This window comes from Zootoca vivipara, chromosome 1 (assembly GCF_965207765.1).
Source record: "Zootoca vivipara chromosome 1, rZooViv2.hap1.1, whole genome shotgun sequence".
Lineage (NCBI taxonomy): Eukaryota > Metazoa > Chordata > Lepidosauria > Squamata > Lacertidae > Zootoca > Zootoca vivipara.
Genome location: NC_142582.1, coordinates 50,843,370 through 50,862,897, shown reverse-complemented (window position 1 = coordinate 50,862,897; position 19,528 = coordinate 50,843,370). Strand labels below are relative to the sequence as shown.

Sequence of the window (19,528 nt, the reverse complement as noted above, 5' to 3'; positions counted from 1 at the left end):
ACTGCCCCCAGGAATGCCTTCTAATAGTATATCATTTCCATGGCTAGTTAGGGTCAAAGATTGTCATCCAGGAGACAGTATAGGCCTGCACAACTTGTATCCCCAAGTGGTGTAGTGGAGGGGGAATGCTGGGCAGTATGGGGCATTTTCAGAGCATGATCAGTGATGTCATATGCTGGTGTGTCAGGATAACCAATGGTGTTTCCTTGCTCTGGCGAATGAATGAGGCGATAACAAGGCTTTCAATTTTATGACGCATTAGCATAAAGGGAGCATAAGCAAAAATAATCAAGCAGAGGCTGGAATATTTCTTTTCTTTGTTGGGGCTCCTATTTCAGGCTATCAGTTTTAAATGGTAAATTTATTTGCAGTATTTTTTTGCATTTCGAGTTAAATGCTGAAGGTTGCATTTCTGCTTGCTGATGCCTTTTGTTAAAGCTCGGCGTTTTATAAATTGAACCTAGGCAGACAGAAATAAGCACCACCATGTTCAATGGAGCTTGCACCCTGGAAACTATGCATAAAATTGCAGTCACCTTGATCCTAGTAAATTGTGTATGATGCTGTGTACAACTCCTCTTTCCTCTTTTGTAAATTCTCTCTCTGGGCCCACACAGGTGCCTTAACTTTTGGACTGTAGCTATGGGAGCTGTCATGATGACCTCCTTCCCACAAAGCCTGCAAGCCCATGCATGTGGCCTTCTATTTGCTTGACAACACCCCCTCCTAAATTCTGGTGCAAGTACTTATCAGGCCTCAGCGGGACGAGTTTTTGGCAGAGAAGTGAAAGGGGAACCTGCAATGTGTGGAATGAAGTAGGGATCTGATGGAAGGGTCCTTGCTGAGCTCCCCCCAATCACCACTGCTACAGCTATTATACTTGTCCTGCCATCCTTTCACGCAACCTGCCCACTTAGCATGCAGAGGGGTGCCTGTCCCAGAGACACCAGCCTCACACGGGACATCACGCACTGTCTTTGTGCAGCAGCCAAGGCAGCACTCAGCCCCAAGGACATCATCTCCTCCAGACGCCAGGCAAGGGCATCTGTCTCTTTACATTGCACCGAGGTGGGGGAAGAAACACCCCTACACACTGCAATGCCCTCTGCTGGGAGATTCTGGGGTTGGCGTCATGCTTCTTCCCTCCCGCCTCAACTTGTGCCCCTCACTGCCCCCGCAGCCTCTGCTGGGCATTCCCAGGCTACGCTGGACCTTGATGCTTTTCCCTGCAATCAATCACAGTGTGGAAAGAGTTTGCAAAGAAGCAAAGCAACAAATTGCGCCGGACAGCTCCATGCACATTGTCCCCAAATGCTAGCACAATACACATAAAGTGGCAGGTTTTTCCCTCCATGATAATTAATCTGGAATAACTTCCACCCACTGGTTTTATACTCAATCACTCACATGAGTTTGAAACCTCCAATTTTACTGAAATGCATGTGTTCAAAGCACTCTTTTAACCACCTTGATTGTGGGTATGACGGGCTGGTTAAAGTGTGTTAAGAGGTGACTAATCTGTATTGAGATTTGGAGCTATGTCCCTGAGGAAGGATGTGCGTCCTTGTCTCTCATTCTGGACAGCATGTTCCAGTGGTGGCCAATTGTCACACAGAGGATGACCAGGGGGAGGGTCAAGAAGCAGCAAGGTTGTCTGCAGGTGTGTTCTGTGCGTGAGCAAGAGAGAAGCAGGGCGGTTGTGCCAGGTGAGTGTGTAAGTAAAATTCAATACTCAACAGGAAATCCAATGTTTAGCAAATTGGCAGCGAAAAATCTTGCTATGGTGGCAGCGCCCTCTGCTGGTGTGTAGCAGTCCTGCAAGCCCAAATCCAGCCCACAGATAACACTGAGCCTAAGGGGGCAAGGAGGAGATAGCTAGGAACAAGCTAACCATAAAGGCAAATCCTATTGGGGTTTGTGTTGCTTGAGACCTAATTTTGCCTGGAGCTCTTTGCCAGAGGTCATGAAAACAACCCCTTTGAGCAAGGGCACGTGATTTGGGAACAAGATCAGGCTTAAATTAAGGTGCGGGTTGAAGGGGCAGCAATAATTTTATCAGGATTCACAGGTTGGGGAGCATCTTAGGCTGAAGGGCCTTCTTTCTTCTTGTTCCCATACACCCCTTTATGTTTGGAGGACCTTTTCCAGCCTAAGGGCTGCATTCCTTCCTGGAAAATCGTTCAAGGGCCACTTGCCAAAGGTGGGCAGGGCCAGAGGCAAAAAGCAGGTGGAGCAACACATTTAAACATTACCTTTGCACTCTAGGCTAGTTTCCTCTTCACGTGCTCTTTTCTGTCCTCCATCCAGGCATTCTCAGAGTTGGGCCAGGAAAAAGAACCCACAGGATGCAAAGCAGGTCCAGGGAACAGTGTGGCCTGAAGACAGTTTTAAGCACCAGACTGAGAGGGCTGGAGGGAGGCACTGGGCTCCTGCGCCTGAGGTTGCCCACTCAGGTGATGGCATTGGTGCCTAGCAGCCAGCGAAGGCTTTAACTGATTGAATAAGACCCCATAAGGATCTGTTAAAGCCTAAGTTGGGAGGAAATCTGTTTTTCATTAACAAATAATTTTATTATATATATATATATATATATATATATATATATATATATATATATATATGGCCAGCTTTCACCAGTCCCAGGCTGGGTTATGACAATTTAGGAGGCAATAATTAAAGAGCTTTTAAAACTTACAATTGAAAAAATTAGGGTGGCTCTTGAAACTTGGTGTGTTTGGCAAGCGTGGCATGATACCCTTCCTTGCTTTCTCTTGAAGCTGGAGGAAAGTGAATGAAATGAAGAAACACCAGCTCCCCAGTTCTGATGGGATAAAGCGAAACAAGTCCTGAGAAACCCATGCAATCATGCCTTTTCCACCCTGCTCTTTTCTGCTAGAAGTATTTAAACCGTGTCTATGCACTCCTCTGAGTCAGACTGATACCATCGGAAGGTACTGGTGAGGTCCACCATTCAACTCTCCCATTTTGTGGCAGAGAGAAATTCACAAGCAAAACCCAGTTCACATGAACGGTCATTGCAGTTTTCTGAGCATGACTCCTGCAGCCTTTTTACCGAGCGCGCTCAGTGCTTTTAACAGTTGCACAAGAGACAGGAATTCAAGAGCGCAATCTTTGTTGGCACAGAGAAGAAGCAATGAGGAAAGCTTCACCTATTGAATTTCTGCCTGCAAACCATCTCCAGCAGCTTCTCAGGCCACAGCAAGGCAATTCAGTCACGCACCAGCAAATCATGTTACGGCACTCAGCTCCCAGCATGACGATGGTACCAGGAGCCAGGCACAGACTCAGAGCTGGACTAATGGATTCTTGCACATCTAATGTGATTTCCGGGCTGCATTTCTCCTCCACTGCTCCCACCCTCAGCTCCACCCTTTGCACAAGCGGAAAACCAATATCTTTACGTTCAGCAAAGGAGGAAATAAATGGCTTGGCCTGCTGGGCACTGCAGCTCCTCTTCCATTCAGACCCCCATCAAGAACCCTGTCTACCTTCCCCAAGCAATGCCTCTGTACTCATCCATATAGTGCCCCTTACTGGAAGACTCTGGTCTTGCCCATTAGTCCTGATCCTTCCCCAACACAGCCATCCTCTTTCCAAATCTTGCAATTTTCACCATTATCTTCCCAAGAGGCAGAATTTAAGTTGCTTTGAATTTGACATAGAAAAAACATCCCCTTTGCTATGGGACTCCTACCTCCAGCTTTGTATTTAGATTTACTTAAGCATGACAAGTCATGAGACACAATTTGTGCAACTCTAGCCTCTGAATATGCACAGAAACACTGATAATACTAGCTTGACAAGGTCAGATAAAAAGGTAAAGGGACCCCTGACCATTAGGTCCAGTCGTGACCAACTCTGGGGTTGCGGCGCTCATCTCGCGTTATTGGCTGAGGGAGCCGGCTGAGGGAGTACAGCTTCCAGCTCATGTGGCCAGCATGACAAAGCCGCTTCTGGCGAACCAGAGCAGCACACAGAAATGCCGTTTACCTTCCCGCTGTAGCGGTGCCTATTTATCTACTTGCACTTTGACGTGCTTTCGAACTGCTAGATACGCACACACAAATAACTTGACAGCCCACAAAAAGGGGGCCTGTAAATGCAGCACAAAGTTCAAAATGTATTTGAAGACTGCAGTTCAAAGCCACAGTCCAGTCCACCTTACCCACAACCATGATTAACTACTGAATTTTTAAAAATTGCACCCGGTTCCTCTCATTATAAAGTTCAGAGCAGTTTACAAGATGAAGCTCTCACCCAGGCACAGGCAGGTCCCATCTCAAAGCACAGTCATTACTGGAAAGCGGTGGCAGGCAGGCATTTTTGGAAATCATGCCAGAAATCAAAGCCACATAATCTTTGGCGTAGTTTTGAAACTAGTCCAGTCCTGTGCAACTTGCGGCCCACCAAACTGAAAAACATCTACCAGAGGCTCACGGCACTTCCTGTTTTGGTTGCCTGCCTGTGTCTGCAAAAGCAAAGCTGGTTGTTGAGCACCTGAATTCAGAATCAAAGCATTTAAGTTGGAAGGGGGATTAGATCAACCCTCTGAGCAGATCACGATTCTTGGAACTATAGCAACCCTGAAAGATGGCCATCTGCCTCTCCTTAAATTTCTGAGTGTGCCACAGTACAATGCCAGGTGGGCTAAGTTTGTCGTGGTTGGTCACAAGCAGAACAGGCCTGCTCTAGTCAAGTCAACACAGCATTGGGGCAGGATGGCAGGGGAGGCGGATAGACAGCAGGCCTCTGTGCCACATATTATCTGTGCTGTGGAAGCTGTGACCCTCTCAGACATTGTTGGACTACAACCTTCCTCAGCCCAAACCACTATGGCGAATAGTCAGGAATGATAGGAGATGGGGAGGTCATGGGTTAGCTATCCCTGGTATATATCTTGACTTCCATAATTCACACAGGACCCACATGGTTGCCTTTTTCTGTACCTATGTAATGTTAAAATAGTGAGCTAGCCAGCTCTAGGATTCGGGGGGGGGGAGCTGTCCCCCTTCCCCAGTCCATCTCAGGGTGGATCCTGTTCATCATGACCAGGTGGCAGAAAAGCCAGCCAAGAGATCAGCAGTTGCTGTTGTCCATTCTGTCACCTTCTTGCCCTCTCCTTTGGGAGAGCAAAAACTGAGCAGTGATTTTGTTTGATGGGTCTGTCCAGCTTCCTCAGTGGGCTCCTGTCTTGGGTCTTGGGGCCCTGGCAAATGTCCCCTCTTGCTGCCTTCTGGAGCCAGCCACAGACTTGCCAGTTGGCATGCCTAGTGCCAGGCTGCTTGACTGTTTTCTTTAAATGGAATTCTGTACTCTTAGCGAGTCAAGTATGTAAAGCTGAGGCTATTTTCTCCCAAATGTACTTTGTTGCACTTATCAACACTGCATTTCATTACCCAACTCTCCCACTGCTATAAGATCCCCGTGGAACTCCTTACAATCTGCTTTAGATTTAACTACCTTGAATAATTTATCATCTGCAAATTTTGCTGCTTCCCCGTTCAATCCCTTTTTCCAACTCATTAATGAATATGTTAAAAAGCACCGGCCCCATTATAGATCCTTGAGGCTCCCTGCGGTTTCTCTCTTTCCACTGTGCAAATTGACCATTTATGCCTACCTGCTATTTCCTATCACTCAGCCACTTGCTAATCTACAAAAGGATGTCTCTGCTTATGCCACGACTACTTAACCTTTCGCAGGAGCCTTTGATTGGGGACTTTACAACCTGTGTTATAAAAAGGTCTAATTACACAAATCTTTACTCCGTTTACTTACTGACATTCTCTCTCTAGAATTTATTTTTTTCGGAGCTGGAAGGTAGGCTAGCATTTCTCTTGCATGTCTGATTCTGTTCCTGAAATAGTATCTACTGCATGTATATATGAAGGTAACCAACTTTCCATCTCTTTCTAGCATTACCAAGAAACAGAAGGCAGTGTGGTTCCACTGGACAGAACAAGCTTCCTGACATGCAGGCCACATCTCAGAGAAAGGTGGGCCAGGACCCGTCCCTCAGCCCAGCCAAGGATGTTGTTTTTGAACGACACCTGCACTTTGAATCTTGGCAGTATGCAACGCATTTTACAATCCTCCTCCTCTTCTTCATCCTCACAACCCACCCATCCTACTTCACGGAAAGCTGCAGCTCAAGAATAATTAATATATATATTTAAATATCTCTTTATTTCGTTTTTTAAATGAAAGAAGCTGCAAGTAAAAAACAAACAGAAAAATAGGCACACCAATGCAGCCAGCCTCCCTCCCCGAACAGCAACAAAATGCTGAATTGCTAATGCCTTCATTAGTATGAATTTTACCCAGGTCACAATCTGATTGGGGGGGCAGGAGAAATACAAATTAGAAAGGGATCTGCAGCCACAGAATATATCCTTTGCAATGTTAAGATGGATGCAAGCACAGAGGGGCAATATAGCCTGTTTCAAATAACCCTCACCCCTACCCCACTACCTGCTGGAGTTGGGTCAGCTGTTTCCTCTGATGCTTTTACCAGTTCACTGTAGGGTCCTAATTCCTGAACTTGCCAAGGCAGAGAGGCAGCAGACCTTAGCCAGTCTTTAGACCTTGGAAAGGAAACTTGCTGTGAGTTGCTTTGGAAACTGAACATCCTCCATAGCTGTTTACATTGATACGTCCACGTTCCAACATGTTCTCAAAGTGCTTCAGAAAGAGCAAGAATGTAAACACATAACCCTCCTCTCTGGTGCTGAATTATACCAGGGGCAGGGTTTTCACCTCCCTTAGGTGCAGCTTAGTGCATCCCCCAACACCCAGGCCCCCAGTTGGAATCCTGCTATTAAGGCAAGGAAAACAGGTTAGCGGAACCTAATCAGATCAGGGCACTTTGTATCAATAGAGGAACATTTGACCCTCCAACTGTCGTTGGATTCCAGCTCCCATTACTCCTAGCCAGCATGACCCAGGGTCAGAGGTGATGGGAGATCAAGTCCAGCATCACCCGGAGGGCTGCCAGTTCCTCACCTCTGCAACGGACAACCCCTCTCTCCTTGCAACCTCAGCCCTTGCACATGGAAAGGTAAAGCCTGAGTGCAAATGAACTGCAGCAGCAGTGTGGCAGCTTGCATGTGCCAGAGTCCCTGTTGCAGTGTTGCATCTGATCTCCAGAGCTCCTTGCTCAATGCAGGCTCCTGTTCCAGCCCTTGTGGAAAGCTGTTCCCGTTAACTTAAAAACTAACAGACTCAAGCACTTTCCTCAACATGCACTCACTCTAACAAGCTGTAGTTGATCCCTCAACCAATATCTACTCATTCGTCTTGGAGCTTTAAAATCAAAGCTTCAGTTTGCAGCGGAGGTTAAGCTATGCAGTAAGTTTGCCCCCCCCCCAATGCTGCTGCCCACTCAAATTGCTTCTAGGCTCCACCATCCAGTTTCTGGAAGAAACACAAGGCTGTGTGCACATACTATGGGGCAGCTGCTTGGCAAAGAGATTAGAGCATGTCTCCGTGGCAGATCCCCACAATCCCAGTTTGGTGCCTTTGTGCACAAGCAGGAAAATCACACACACACACACACACACACACACACACACACTGCCATACTATGGGGAACCAGGAAGAATGCACTGCAGCTAGTGGAAAAGTGGGGTGCTGGACGAATGCACCCAAGACCCAAATGGCATGCAGATGTACCCCTGGGTCCTTCAATGGCCTAGGCCAGGGGTGGGGAACCCTCCAGGTCTCTTGAGCCATCCCCTTGGGACTCTTCCCACAGCACACCAGCCCTGCTCTGCCCTCCCCACCAGCACATTTGCCTGGCTGGAATAGGTCTTTTGACTGCGATGTTGCCTCTTCCTTGCCTTGATAAAGGCAAGATTCTGTTGCCCCACCCACTTTGGGCTCTAGCACCCCACTCATTGGCATATGGCCTCCGTAAGACTGCGCATGAGAGAATGTGGCCCTCAGGTTTAATAAAGGCTCCCCAGTGTTTCCACACATCCTTTCCTTCCCAAGTGCCTTTGGCTGGTAGTAAGGCAGCACTGCGGCCTCGGGATGGGTCGGCCTCCTGCTTCCAGGAAAGGTTCTGCAGCAGCTGAAGGACCAGGCAAGCCACCTGACATACCAGCAGCCCAAGAGGGAAGCTCGCATCGCATCCCCCATCCTGCCGTGTCCATGAACAGACCTGGAGGGAAGTCTGTGGTGATCCATGCTAGGTCCAAAGAGAGGCCATGGCTTGAGGGTGGGGGCAGCGTTGTCCGAGGCTGTGCTCTGTTCCGCCGCCTGGGGACAGCTGGAGGTTCCCCTCCTGCCCACCCCCTTCAGAGAATGATTTGATTCTTGAAGCTGCGGCTCAGTTCCTTGTGGGGCAGAACGATGGAGTTGAGGATGACCACTTCGGCAGGGATGGTCACATTGCAGCCTGTCGAGGAGGGAGCAGCAAGAGGCATCAGCAAGTGGGTAGATGAGAGGGGAAATGTAGCCACACAAAAAGAGGAGGAGAATATTGCAGAATATTCTTTTATTTTTATTTGGGGGGTGGGGTGCAAGGGAAAGGAGAGTAAAGTGGGCAGATGCTTACCCAGAATGGTGATGGATGGGGTGAGGCGGCCATCCCGAAAGAGAGTCTCACTGTCGATCTTTGCGTAGGGATCGTTAGGGTTGGGGTCACTGGGAGTACCCTCTACGCGAGCCCAGCGTCCAATGGTGCTATCCCAGCCCACAATGCTGTTCAGCACACATGTATGGTCCTGGGAAAAGGGGACAGGAAAGAAAGAGCTGAGGCACTAACATTGGGGTGGGGAACCACCAGCCCTTGGGCCAATCCTGGCCTGCCAAGGGTTCCCATTTGGGCCACAAGGCCATTGTCCCCCAAACCACACCCACTCGTGGTGTCAGATGAAGGAGGGCAGGACCTTCTCCTTTAAGTGAGAGGACAAAGGAGCCTGTGCAATTCTGGCTTTTTCTTCTTCTCCCCCACCATTTCCTACTTAAAGGAGAAGCCAACTGCTCTAATACAGTTCCTGCATTCCTGGTATGTTGCAGGTGGCATCACCCTGGGATTCAGCAATCTTGCCATGGAAGCTACTAAGACTGGTGTTAATCCTTCAGACAGTCCAGGACGTAAATGTTGCTTATACAAAACACTTAAAAGGAATGTGGAGATCACTGTGGGGAAATCTAAAGTGTAGCTTTTCCCAGACACACATCAAACATTCTTTCCCACTTTTAACCACCCCAACTACTGGCTCAATTGATTTTCTACAGGAACAAACAACTCCTCTATTTATTCAGGAACTTTGTAGAGCTGTTAAACAAGGATTACTGGAGGCATGTGTGGAGGAGCACTTTCAGCGTTTTAAAAGCCGCACCATAAAAATATCAAAACTGCCCTCTGAAGCACAGGGCCAAATTAGAAGCGGTGTTAAATGCATCTCTGCATTTAATGTGCACTTTTTAAAAACATAGTTTATCGAGACAGAGGGAGTTTGACCTTCTCCATCCCCTGCTGTGGTCGTGATGGAAATGGCACCTCCCAAACTGCCCAGCTTTCCCTCCCAGTGCAAAGAGCAGCTGTGGAAGAGTGGGTTTTTTCATCACGGTCACAGCATGGGGGAAAGAGATGAACTCCACTTTCCTGCCTGCCACAATACCAATAACCATTATTACACCCCTTTCCCATAGATATTTTCACTTTTTTTAAGCACATGATAAATGCAAATACACACTTAACTTCTCATATTTCATGCTTAGGATTGCACTACACATTTAATGGAAAGTGTATGGAGGAAGCTGCCTTCTACCACATCAGGCCACTGATCCAGCTATTGTCTGACTAGCAACCCCTCTTCAGAATTTCAGTCAGGACTTCGCCAGCCCTCATGATGCTGGGTGCTTTTAGAGCTGGGACATACCAAGAAAATAAAGGGGGAAGATGGACGGCATCAATAATTTTTCCCTCCTAAATTCTTAATAGGCCCATTAAAAAAAATTATAAATGATGCAGTATCACAGATTTACAAATATTTTACAGTTCTCATGAATCCACAGCTTCAGCTGCATTTGTATGTCTTGGTTGATAATACATAAATGAAATTACCTCCTTAAGTGGGGGAATACCAAACTTTGCAGTGCACTAGTGCCACCTGCAGGGCATTAGCAAAACAATGAGAAGCAAAGCAAGAGCTGACCTAAGCCAAAAACAGCCTCCTGCCTCTGATCAGAGATGTGACTTCTGAGGCCCTCCAGGTGTTCTCTGATGATGACTCCAGCCACCCCTGACCACTGGGCCATGCTGGCTGTGGCTGATGGGGTTCCTGAAAACATCTGATGGCCACAGATTCCCCATCCCTGGATTAGAGCTACAAAGTGCCAACCCCAATCCGGCAGCAGTAGTACAATGCGCCTACCACTGTGTAAAACATGGGTGATGGTGGGCTGAGCCTACACGCAGTGCCAAAATAATTAAGTAAAAAGTGCAGTTTGCAGAGGGGTGGGGAGAAAATGATAAAAACATTCCTAAAATTGCCAGGCATCGCTGCAGGAACCTTGTTGCTGGCTGTCACTTTTAAACAGGCATTTTAAATGGTTTCATGCACACTCCTAAATGTAGTGATGGGTCTGTAAAATCGGGGAGGGAGGAATCAAATCAAAATGGCACAACTGGACAATGGGGAGGAAGCCCTATCAAAGTGATGCCACAGACAACATCCAGCGGGTGGGCTGCAAGTCATACAGCCACAGTCATGGCTGCAACAGGCAGCACCAGCTGGAGCAGAAAGGAAGTCATTTCCCCCCCCTGTGATGAAACACCACTGTTTGAATTCTGCTTTGTGGAAAAGGTGTCTCGATCCCAAGCAACAAATGAGCAATAAAACCACACATTTGTTATACTAAGAACAATCGTCTGAGTAGTCCCCTAAGGTGATGCAAGACATTAGAACTTGACCCATTGGATCTTGGGAGCAATACCTACCTGGAGAGAAGCCCCATGCAGAATAATGGACTCACGCACACGCACGCCAGCGCCAATCGTCACCCCCTTCCCGATGGACACATTGGGACCTAGCTACAGGGAAAAGGCACAGGGTGGTCAGTGGCCCAGCGCATGCCAATAGCTCCCTTCATCTGTATGCTCTCTTATGTCCAGGGTATGTTCAGGGGCCCAGAGATTAAACCAAAAGTGCACAGCTCCTTAAAATCTACCCCACTCATGCTAGAGCCAGGCACAGAGTACACTATGCCCATTACACTTACCACAGCGCTGGCATCCACCGAGGCTGCAGGATGGATATAAACATTCCCTGCATAGAAAAGAAGCAGCAACAGAGTTAGTTCTTCTCCTCACTCCACAATGGAGAAGATTCATTGCCACCCCTCTGAAAGCATCACTGCAGAGATTCTGCTTTTCTACAACAATGCGGGTTTTCCAGCAGCAATGCTGAATACCTCTATGCACATCAGACTCGGTAAAGCAAATAACCCTAACACACACTGCAGCCTAGATTGGTAGAGACTCCTTTCAAAGACAGGTGACTGCCTTGCCATAGTAGCTTGGGACAAACTAAAGAGAGCATATAATATACAGTCATACCTCGGTTTAAGTACGCCTCGGTTTGAGTATTTTCAGTTTAAGTACTCTGCAGACCTGTCTGGAACAGATTAATCCACTTTCCATTACTTTCAATGGGAAAGTTCACTTCAGGTTAAGTACAGACTTCCGGAACCCATTGTGTTTGTAAACCGAGGTACCACTGTATATAATGATCTGTTTTACAATTTAGAATACTCATTTAAACATCCTTAAAATATCAATGACTTCCCTTCTTCTCTTTCCAAGTTTCATTTTGCATATAATAAATCCCTGCATATTTTACAAAAACTAAACCATTCAGTATTCCATTATTACATCCAACAAAACTTATTTACACAGTTGAATTTATTTTAATGCTGCCCACGTTTTCAAGTGTACACAATTTCCCCTGTATATTCAATGAACGTTTTCCAATCTTCTGTAAATTTATGTTCTTCTTGTTCTCTTATTCTATATGTTAAGTCTGCAAGCTGGCAGCTTGAAAACGAAAGGCTCTCACCAAGCACAATTATGGGGAGAGAAGGAGTGCTCTTGCTAAAACTGATGGTTTTCTAATAATGCTAATGTAAAGCACAAAGGAGCAAGATAGATAAAAGTGATGTGGAGATACAGATGTTTAATTTGTATTCATAGAATCATAGAGTTGGAAGAGACCACAAGGGCCATCCAGTCCAACCCCCTGCCAAGCAGGAAACACCATCAAAGCATTCTTGACATATGCCTGTCAAGCCACTGCTTAAAGACCTCCAAAGAAGGAGACTCCCCTTCAAGCCCCTTCCTTTGTACCCTTGCAATCTCCTCTTTTCTTACAATTTTTTACTGACTTATCATAACATATAACCATAGGAACAATAAAATAACCACACACAGAGCACATTCAGCACAAAAACAACAACATAAAATTAGAGATGTGGTTCTACATAGCATTTTTTTTAGATGGGTCTAACCCAACGAGGGGTGAGTGAGTCATTGGAGGAGTCCTTTATTTGACTCTCCCTATTTATTTATTTATTTATTTATGTATTGATGCAGGATTTGGAATTTTAGCTTCATATTATTGCACTGATTTGCTGTTCTTTGTATTTGTCACAGCCTTCGATGTGAACGATGTGATGTTGTTTTATCAAGTATAATTCTGGCAGGCTCTGAAACCAGGTCTAAGAGCTCCAAGTCAGCCACCAGAAGATGATGGCTGAAGACGGTTGCATGAAATACACAGAAAACAGGCAAACATTCCCAATTTAGTAAACCTTTTCAAAAGCAATGCAAAAAGGATAAACACTGAAAGGAGGCACATCGCACACTTTGGAGCAGCCTTCCTGAACCTGGTGCCATCTAGAAGCTTGCTGGACTACAACTTCCATAATTTCTGACCATTAGCCATGCTGGCTGTGGCTGATGGTAGCTAGAGTCCAGCGACGTGCAGGCATGACCCAAGGCCCTTGGAAACTGAACCACCAATATGGCCTCCACCCAGCAAACCTGTTTTCAGATGCGACAGCCCCTTTATGTTGTGGAACAAAAGCAGAATTATCTCAACCTGCCAACATCATGCATTCGTGGTTTTGGTTTCCCATATGGGGAAAGAGGGAGCCAGTACCTCGGATGGTGGGTCCACCAGGTTGGTTCTGGGCAAGTCTTTCTGGGTGGCACTGGCTGTAGCAGCTCAGATACAGGCGACTGGCATAGATTGCAGACCTGGCAAAGAGAACAAGCCAGAAATTACACCTGGCACCTGCCTGCAAATGTAGCATCAAGCCCGTGAATGCCTTTGTCCTCTTGAGGACAAAGGAAAATGACTGAGTGCCTCACCAAAAAAAACCCAAAGCCTATGATCAAAAGAAGAAGAATCCTTTCTTCCTGGAATGGAGCACAAGACATTTTTATCCCGCCTCATTCAACTGGCAGCATCTCCTGTAAACACAATTCTGCACCTTCCCAGGGAGTTCAAATTTTCTTGCCTTTCTTTTGAAAAATTGGACTCTGGGCACCCATGTGACAGAAACACAAATTCTAAGATCAAAAGCTAAATTGTGGGGAATTAGAATTGCACTTGTTCTGCTTCAGGGATCCACATATTTATTAGTTTGGATCTCCCCACCCCACCCCCCACTGCTTGTGTCCCTGCCCCAATGTTGTTTGATTCAAACTCCCATCAGCCTCAGCCAGCATGGCCAATGCTCAGGGATGATGGGAGCTGGAATCCAGCAACCTCTGGAAGGCCATAAATTCCTCATCCCTGGGCTAGTGACTACAGAACAACAGTCATGGAGGAAGAACGAAAGGCTGCGATCAGGGTTCATGGTCAACCCCCGCCCAACCCATCCATTTCCCAACATAAGAAATAACTCTCAGGAGTTTCTCTCTGGCTTTTGCATTGTCGCCACCTCCAAAAAAGCATGCAGGTATCTGCTAAAGGTAAGAAAAGCTCAGATCCACAGAGAGAAAAATTGATTCAATGTTTGGCTAATTCACAGGCAGACTTACAACCACCTCCCAGGCTTGTACCTCTCTCTACTTCCCCTTACCCAGCGGATTTGATCTGGCTCCAGAACCCCTCCGTCTTGTAGGCAAAGAGCCGTCCCTGCCCAGCAAGGGCTGTGAAGACATCCTGCTCCAGCCTGATGGCTTCAGCTCGTTGCCAGCCATTGGTGCTCTCCTCTCTGTGTGAACGAGGCATACAAATGTTAGGGGGCACATGACTCACTGGAAAGATGATGCGTGGCCAGCAAGAAAAGGCATTTCTCTAGGTCAGGGGAAACAATCGCTCAAGTACAGCAACAGCAGATCCTTCTTCTACTGAGGATAAGGAACCTGAAGCACTCTGGAGGTGGCTGGACTACAACTCCCATCATCTCTGACCCTTGGCCCTGCTGGTTGGACCTGTTGGGAATTGGAGTCCAACAACATCCTGAGGGCCACAGAGGTTTGCCCATCCCTGGGAAGCCAAAAAGCCAGTTCTAAGCCTAAGTGCCCAAGTCCCATGGAGCAGAGAAGCACAATAGCACTTGGGAGACGAGGAATGCAGGAGGAAGGAGGAGATGGACACTTACCCAAGGCATGCACCCCTAAATGTGGGCAAGGGGTGGCACGAGGAGGAGATGGAAGAGACACAGAGAGAGGGAAGAGAAACAGAGAGAGAGAGAGAGAGATGATAAGTGACCAGATGTTGCTGCCAGAAAGCAGGAAGGAACAGCTAAGAAAGACACTCACTGAAGCAGCTCCTGCTGGTTCCGTTGGAAGACCGTGCCAATGTGATGGAAGATGGCCGGCGTGAACAAGTAGATGCCACAGTTGATAAGCTCGCTGACAAAAGTGCTGGGCTTCTCCACGTAGTGCAGGACCTGGAGAAGGAAGGAGACATGTAGGTGGGGCAGAGAAGGAAGGGTCTTGGGAATTGCACCATCCAGTGCTGGGGATTGCTCTGCTTGAGCCAGGCTCCAGAGAGCAGCAGGCAGTAAAGGTTGTGCTGGACGGGGTACAGGAACAGGGGAGACTGTGGACAATTTTGTCTCTCCAACTCCCATCAGCCTCAGCCAGCATGGCCAACACTCAAGGCTGATGGGAGCTGTAGTCCGACAGCCTCTGGAAGGCACAGGTCCCTCATCCCAGGTGGAGCAGCTCTCTACTGGGGCATGCCTGCTGCCCAGTCTTCCCTCCAGTCCTCCACATACCTCATGCGTCTCAGTGTTCGCCACAATGCAGCCATAGTTCAGAGACTGCTTTCTGTTGGCCTAGGGACAAAATAGAAAAATAGTCACAGGAGCATTTCCAGGGGGTGAGAAGGATTAGAGAAAAATTTGCAGGAAGGGGTTGCCAGGAACACTGAGACTGGGATCCTAGGAAGGCAACCATTTTGCCCCACAAAGGCCAGGAACCTGCAGCTAGCCCTTGAACTGTATTCCCAAAGCCAGGGAGGGGGGGACCTCTCCATCAGCGACCAAACTTCAGCTCCCACCAGCAAAATCAGTGCGGTCAGGGATGATAGGAGTGGTAGCCCGGCAAGGAGCAAGAGAGCCAAAGGTCCCACAATCCTGTGCCAAGCAGCGGCCTCCTTTCAAGCCCACAGTGCTGTCAGCATGAGAGGCCAGGGCTGTGCCATTACCGTGGTGCCCAGCATGAGGAAGCTGTCCGGATTGCCAAGTTGCCGGTGGAAGCTGAGCATCTCGCCCAGAGGGAATTCGGAGCAGACATCAGCGTTCAGCACAAAGAAGGCTTCAGGGTTACCCAAGAGGATCTGGTCCCGGAAGTGGTAGATGCCGCCACCTGTGCCAAGCGCAGCATATTCCTGCAGATACCTACACAAAACGGGAGGCTGTTAAGGCCCTTCACTGCAGGGGGAGGAATTGCTTGTGCCAAGGTCTACTAGGTCAAATGTGCCTGGCTGTTTCAACAGGTGCATAGGGACCCAGGAAGTTGGCCTAGGCAGTTAGACCATTAGTCCATTGATCATAATACTGCCTACACTGGCTGGCAGCAAGTGCCCAGGGTTTCAGACAAGAGTTTCTCCTAGCCCTATCTAGAGATACCAGAGATTGAACCTGGGATCTTCTGCATGCAAAGCAGATGCTCTACCAGAGTCACACACACACCCTTTTCCAAAGGCTGTGCAGAATTAGGACCTGAATGGCAGATTGTAAAGATGGAGCCCCGTCCTCTCTTTTTAGCAGTGCTGAGTGACCACCCAGGACCAGCCCAGGGCATTTTGCTGTCTAAGACGGAGGGCTGAATGGCTCTACCTCACTTCCTCTTCCTCAGTCCTGCTGCAGAGCATCCAAGGATGACAAATTTTGGTACCTGAGGCAGAAAACCCCCACAAGCACCACCCTTCCTCAGCAAAAGCCTCCCCACCACTGCATTTATTATGAAAATAATAATCAATGCATTTAAATACCCAAACAATCTGCTGCCCTTTCATGCAACCCAACATCAGCTGCCTGAAGTGGCCGCCTCATTATGTCCAGCGGTTGAGCCAGCACTGTGACCACCCACCTGATGGGTATTTTGAACTCTTGCTGGGCTGACACCAGGAATCGACTGAGGGCCTCATTGGGCTGATAGAACCCAATCAGGAGAATCTCCTTCATGTTGGGCACCTGCAGAGAAAGGAAAGGAAGATGGAGTAACCACTGGTTGGCATATGAAGCCAGGAGCAGGAGAGCTAAAATCTTCTTACTTGCTCAATTTATGGCACGTCCCAAGGCAACACGCTGGACTGAAAATAACACTGCCAGTTTCACAATGCCACTATACAAATCTATTGGTGCAAGCACAGTTGGAATGCTGTGTACAGTTCTGGTCAGCTCACCTCAAAAGCAATATTTTAAAGTGGGAAAAGGTTCAGGAAAGGACGACCCAGATTACCAAGGGGGTGGAACAACTCCCCTATGAAGAAAGGTTGTAGCATTACAGACTTTTTTTTAAAGAGAAAAGGCGAGTAAGAGGTGAATCGTAGTAAGTTTGGAAAATTTTGCATGACATGGAGAAAGTGGACAGAGAAACATTTTATAACATATCTTAACACTAAAACTTGTAGACATCCGATGAAGCTGAATGTTGGAAGATTCAAGAGAGACAAAAGACCTTCTTCATGCATCACAAAGTTAAACAATGGTGCTCGCTCCCACAGGAAGGAGTAATAGCCACCAACCATAAGGCAGGATTAGTCAAATTCATGGAAGAGACATCAAGGACTCCCAACCACAATGGCTGTGTTCTGCCTCTCCTGTCAAGAGACATTTATGCCTCTGAATACCAGTTGCTGAGAACCACAGGTGGGCAGAGTGCTGCTGTGCTCGTGTCCATCTTGCAAGCTTCTCACAGGCATCTGGTCAGCCACTGGGAGAAGAGGACAGAGGCCCAGATGGGCCACTGGCCTGATCCAGCAGGCTCCTCTGGTGTTTTTATGAACTCCCCTCCTCCCCTCATGGTGTCAGCTTAATTCCCCTTCCATACCTTAGTGCATGCCTCAATGTGGTGCTGTATCATAGGCACTCCTGCCACAGGGAACAAGGGCTTGGGCACCTCAAAGGACAATGGCCGGAAGCGGGTCCCTGCAAGGGAAAAGGTTATCACAGAATTGTAGGCTGTCACTCACCAAATTCACAAACGGGACAGGAGACACACAAATCGTCACGATTAAATTATTTAATCGTGGGCTGCCTTGAGAGGAATGGCTGCCACCAGAAGAGAAGCAAGGGAAGCCGATGTCACTCTGAGGCTCCTGAAGAGCAGATGATTGAAGCCAAGGCTGAGGAATGGGAGCGACACCAGGTGGGCGGGAGGAGGGGCAGAGAAGGCATATTCATGGGAGAGCAGGGCAGAATTCACCCTTCACATACAGGAAGGGATAAGGAACAAGCACGCTTCTGAACACACACAGGGTGTGTTACTTTCCCACCTTTCCTCCAGGGAAATCAAGGCGGCATACATGGTTCTCTCCCTCTCCATTTTATCCTCACAACAACCCTGTGGGGTAGGTTAGAAAGTGACTGGACCAAGGTCACCCAGTGAGCTTCATGGAAAATCGAAAGCAGGTCTCCCAGGCCTGACGACACAGTCAACTCCCTCTCGCACACCCACAGCATGTGGGGAACCGGCTTCCAGGAGGAAAGCCTGCCTACACCCCCCCCCCGCCCCACTTCTCCTCTCCCTGACCTTAGAATCAGCTCCCCCGCCCCTCGAGACAAAGGCTCAGGCCACGCCCCTCCGTCTGACCCCACAAGCCTTGGGCGCCGCAGATGGGGCGAGCGAAAGCGGCGGGTTTGCTCTGATGGGCAGGTGGACCGGGCGGCCGCTTTAGGGTTGCTGGCGACCCTCACCTTTTTGGGGGCCGCCGATGAGGACCACGGCTTTCAGCATCTCCCTCTTCGTCTAGGGGCGCGCAGACAGGAAGGCAGGGCGTCCCGCGAGGGATGGCGACGAGAGAGGCAACCGTGCACAGCACCGCTCCTGCGCCCCCTCCTCGCCGAGTTTTGCTTCCGAGCACGTGAGAATGCCACGTCACCGCTGGCCGGGTCTGCCGCCGCCTCGCGCAGGGCGGGCCTTGAGCGATCCAGTCGGCGCGTCGCCGCGGGAGAAGCCGGCCGGCCGCGCTGACGCGGATCCTCCCGGATTGGCTGTTTTCGCTGTCCGGGAAGGCTGGGGAGTTTGGGGTGGGAAGGAAGTTGCAAGCCGTGGGGAGGTTTTGGTCCCTTCCTCGCTGCCCCAAGAAGACCAGTCCTGTTTTCGATGGGCCACTGGCCTGCTCCAGCAGGGCTCTTACGCTGCTTCACTTTGCGCCAGCCTGCCCCAAGCCTATTTTTTTTTTGCAAAACAGGGCAGGAAGAGCTGCTCTGCCTGCCCAGGCTAAAAGGGATGGCACTTCGAGGGCGGAACCAAGAATCAGTTCTCAGGTTGCAGACTTGAACCGTGCGAAGTGATTCTAGAGAGAATACTGAGCATGTGCAGACAGCTTCCTCTCTACATTTAAGTAAGTGCAGTCAGCCCTCACCATTAATGTAGTGTAGGGATTAGCCTCCAATCGGCAGAACCTGCAGAAACCCCTTTTCGGAAGAGAGCGGCTCCACTTGGGAGCTCTAATGGCAGCCAACCCTCTTAGAGCTTGTGTAAATTCGAGCCTTAAAATGTGTACAAGCACATTTTAAGCCAGGTCTGGCATACACGATGGGTGTGGGGCAGGTGAGTGTGGCTTCTAACTTATTTGCAGGATGATTTGCACTTCTAATTAAAAGAAGGGCTGCTGATTTAGGATCTTAAAGCTTTCTGTTGTTTTGCAAGCTGAACCTGTGCAGTTACAAGCAAGCACTACTGAATCCAATGGAGTTTAGTCCCAGGAAACACTGCATAGAATTGCATCCTAATCCTAATAACTTTTAGCATTATGTTCTATATTAGTGTTTGTTTGTGTTACAATAACCCATCAAGATCAACACATTT

At 48.4% G+C, this 19,528-nt stretch overlaps 1 protein-coding gene across 2 annotated transcripts; it reads right to left on the bottom strand.

Moving 5' to 3' along the window:
* Positions 1 to 6,188: 6,188 nt before the first annotated feature.
* GMPPA (GDP-mannose pyrophosphorylase A) lies at positions 6,189 to 18,689 on the bottom strand. 2 transcript variants are annotated; one of them, XM_035126724.3, is made up of 12 exons: positions 18,412 to 18,689; positions 17,546 to 17,643; positions 16,583 to 16,686; positions 15,696 to 15,888; positions 15,265 to 15,324; positions 14,804 to 14,934; positions 14,119 to 14,253; positions 13,191 to 13,288; positions 11,254 to 11,300; positions 10,973 to 11,065; positions 8,579 to 8,747; positions 6,189 to 8,419 (listed from the first exon to the last, which is right to left on the bottom strand). In XM_035126724.3, exons 1-12 carry the CDS (start codon positions 18,449 to 18,451, stop codon positions 8,319 to 8,321), a joined length of 1,269 nt encoding a protein of 422 aa, XP_034982615.1. In that variant the 5' UTR covers positions 18,452 to 18,689; the 3' UTR covers positions 6,189 to 8,318. The 2 variants fall into 2 exon arrangements, with proteins under 2 accessions (XP_034982615.1, XP_088509108.1); XM_088652982.1 differs by lacking the exon at positions 18,412 to 18,689 and adding an exon at positions 16,899 to 16,975 and having other exon boundaries at positions 17,546 to 17,642.
* Between the last annotated feature and the right edge of the window lie 839 nt (positions 18,690 to 19,528).

Bases quoted from the DNA above. Each gene is read 5' to 3' on its own strand.
- GMPPA (XM_035126724.3), bottom strand. From the start codon at position 18,451: ATGCTGAAAGCCGTGGTCCTCATCGGCGGCCCCCAAAAAG. The intron at 16,687-17,545 runs GTATGGAAGGGG...CTTTCTCTGCAG, and splicing joins ACATTGAGGCATGCACTAAG to GTGCCCAACATGAAGGAGAT. The intron at 15,325-15,695 runs GTAATGGCACAG...TTTTGTCCCTAG, and splicing joins TCCTCATGCTGGGCACCACG to GCCAACAGAAAGCAGTCTCT.